The sequence below is a fragment of the Ochotona princeps genome, chromosome 1 (assembly GCF_030435755.1).
Source record: "Ochotona princeps isolate mOchPri1 chromosome 1, mOchPri1.hap1, whole genome shotgun sequence".
NCBI classification, from domain to species: domain Eukaryota; kingdom Metazoa; phylum Chordata; class Mammalia; order Lagomorpha; family Ochotonidae; genus Ochotona; species Ochotona princeps.
In genome coordinates this window covers 6,610,294-6,612,561 of record NC_080832.1, presented here as the reverse complement: position 1 = coordinate 6,612,561, position 2,268 = coordinate 6,610,294, and the positions used below count along the sequence as shown (strand labels likewise).

The 2,268-nt window shown below is 54.8% G+C and overlaps 1 protein-coding gene across 1 annotated transcript; it reads left to right on the top strand.

The window, feature by feature from the left end:
• Positions 1-380: 380 nt before the first annotated feature.
• MAS1 (MAS1 proto-oncogene, G protein-coupled receptor) lies at positions 381-1,636 on the top strand. Its single transcript, XM_004595467.2, has one exon. The coding sequence runs from the start codon at positions 381-383 to the stop codon at positions 1,371-1,373; it is 993 nt and encodes a 330-aa protein (XP_004595524.1). The 3' UTR covers positions 1,374-1,636.
• The last annotated feature ends 632 nt before the right edge of the window (positions 1,637-2,268 follow it).

Genomic DNA, 2,268 nt, shown 5'->3' with positions numbered 1-2,268 from the left:
CCCATCTAAAATGCCTGCTGCAGGCAAAAGCTCAGAACTCAACCCAGGGCTCCCACGTGGGTGACAGGGGTCCCAGACCTCCAGCCGCCTGAAGTCCTACTGCCTTCTGTGAACTGTGATAACAGTGGGCTCACATCGGAAGTATGGCTGGGGCTCACAACCCAGGCACTGAGAGATGTGGCCAAAGGGGCAGCAACTTCACTCCATATAGTCAGTTGAGCTTTTAAGCTTTTTTTTTTCTTAGAAATATACGAAGATTATAATCTATAGCCAAACACCTCGCTTTTATTCCAATTCACGCTTTTCACTACTCTGTCAACTTCTTCACAGAACGTGACTTGAAGAGTCCCCCCCCTCCGCGCCTGCCTCAGGAAGTCCTCATGGATGAAACTAACCTGAGCTCGCCAGCGGCAGCGGTGGCGGAGGCTGAGCGGTCCCTGAATGTCTCTGCACGGGGGAATGCCTCCGCTGGGGACCTCCGGCCGCACATCCCCGTGGTGCACTGGGTCATCATGAGCGTCTCCCCGCTGGGGTTTGTGCAGAACGGCATCCTCCTCTGGTTCCTGTGCTTCCGGATGCGCAGGAACCCCTTCGCTGTGTACATCACTCACCTGTCCGTCGCGGACATCTCCCTGCTCTTCTGCATCTTCATCCTGTCCACCGACTACGCCCTGGACCACGAGCTCTCCTCCGGGCACTACTACACCATTGTCACACTGTCCGTGACCTTCCTGTTTGGCTACAACACGGGCCTCTACCTGCTGACGGCTATCAGCGTGGAGCGCTGCCTGTCGGTCCTGTACCCCATCTGGTACCGATGCCATCGCCCCAAACACCAGTCCGCGTGTGTCTGCGCCCTGCTCTGGGCTCTGTCCTGCTTGGTCACCACCATGGAGTATGTCATGTGCATTGATGCTGCTGAGGAGAGTCGCTCGCGCGGCGACTGCCGGGCCGTCATCATCTTCATTGCCATCCTGAGCTTCCTGGTGTTCACCCCACTCATGCTGGTGTCCAGTGCCGTCCTGGTGGTGAAGATCCGCAAGAACACGTGGACTGCCCATTCCTCGAAGCTGTACCTCGTCATCACAGTCACCATCGTCATCTTCCTCATCTTCGCCATGCCCATGAGGTTGCTTTATCTGCTCTACTATGAGGACTGGTCGACGTTCGGCAACCTGCACAACATTTCTCTGCTCTTCTCCACCATCAACAGCAGTGCCAACCCCTTCATCTACTTCTTCGTAGGCAGCAGTAAGAAGAAGCGGTTCAAGGAGTCCTTGAAAGTGGTGCTGACCAGGGCTTTCAAAGATGAACTGCAGCCCCGGCGCCCGGAAGACAGCGGCAACACTGTGTCCATTGAAACCGTGGTCTAGGTCGTCTAGGTTGTGGTGGGGACAGCCCAACATGGAGAGCCTTCAGTTTCATTTGGACCACATGGATCAAGTGTCTCCTGATTATGATCCAGAAAGAGTCCCACCCCATCCCAAATGCATGAGTTGCTATTCAATGATGAGATTGTGCCAAATTGCACTCAAAGTACCAATGAAAAATGCAGCCTTGCTCCTGTGAGATCTTTTCCGGAAACGCCTATACTCATATCTGTATTTACAAGGACTCTGTGTTCAGCTTCTCTGGCTGTGTCTTACCAGAAACTGTTCTGGCAGGAGAGTGTGTAGATGTGTGCAGGAAAAGAGCACAGGTGTGCCTGCTGGAGCTTGGGGCTGCAGGGAGAGGCAAGGGCAAGAGCCCAGGTCTTAGGCTCAGGGTGACTGTGCCACTCGTTCTGTGTGTGACCTCGGGCAAGCCATCCAACCTCGGGGACTCAGTGAATCACTCACAAAATGGTAGCAGAGTTCACCTGTACCTCCTGGGATTGACTGTCTAAAAGCGAGGAGGTGCTGCAGACCTGGAGCAGACACCAGTTCCTCCTCGCTTCTTACAAGGAAGACAAAGCACACACACACCTCTGTCACGTGCAAATATTGCTTTGTGTTTGTCAATGTTGAATATAAATGGATGGAAAGCTTCCTATTGCTGGCGGTGAGCAGGTCTCCTGGCGCAGCACCTCTGGGGAAGGCGCGGGCAGAGGCCGTCACCTAAGCAGCCCCAGTGTGCAGGAACAGAGGGAACACTCGGTCCCCTCCACTGGCTTCAGCGAGAGCTAAGCCCACAAATGCATTCAGGTGATGGACACATGGGGACCCCCTCCTGCATGGAGTGGGCTGGGTTGTTGGCAGCCACGGCAACCTTACCTGCAGCAGTTCCAGG

Bases quoted from the DNA above. Each gene is read 5' to 3' on its own strand.
- MAS1 (XM_004595467.2), top strand. From the start codon at position 381: ATGGATGAAACTAACCTGAGCTCGCCAGCGGCAGCGGTGGCGGAGGCT.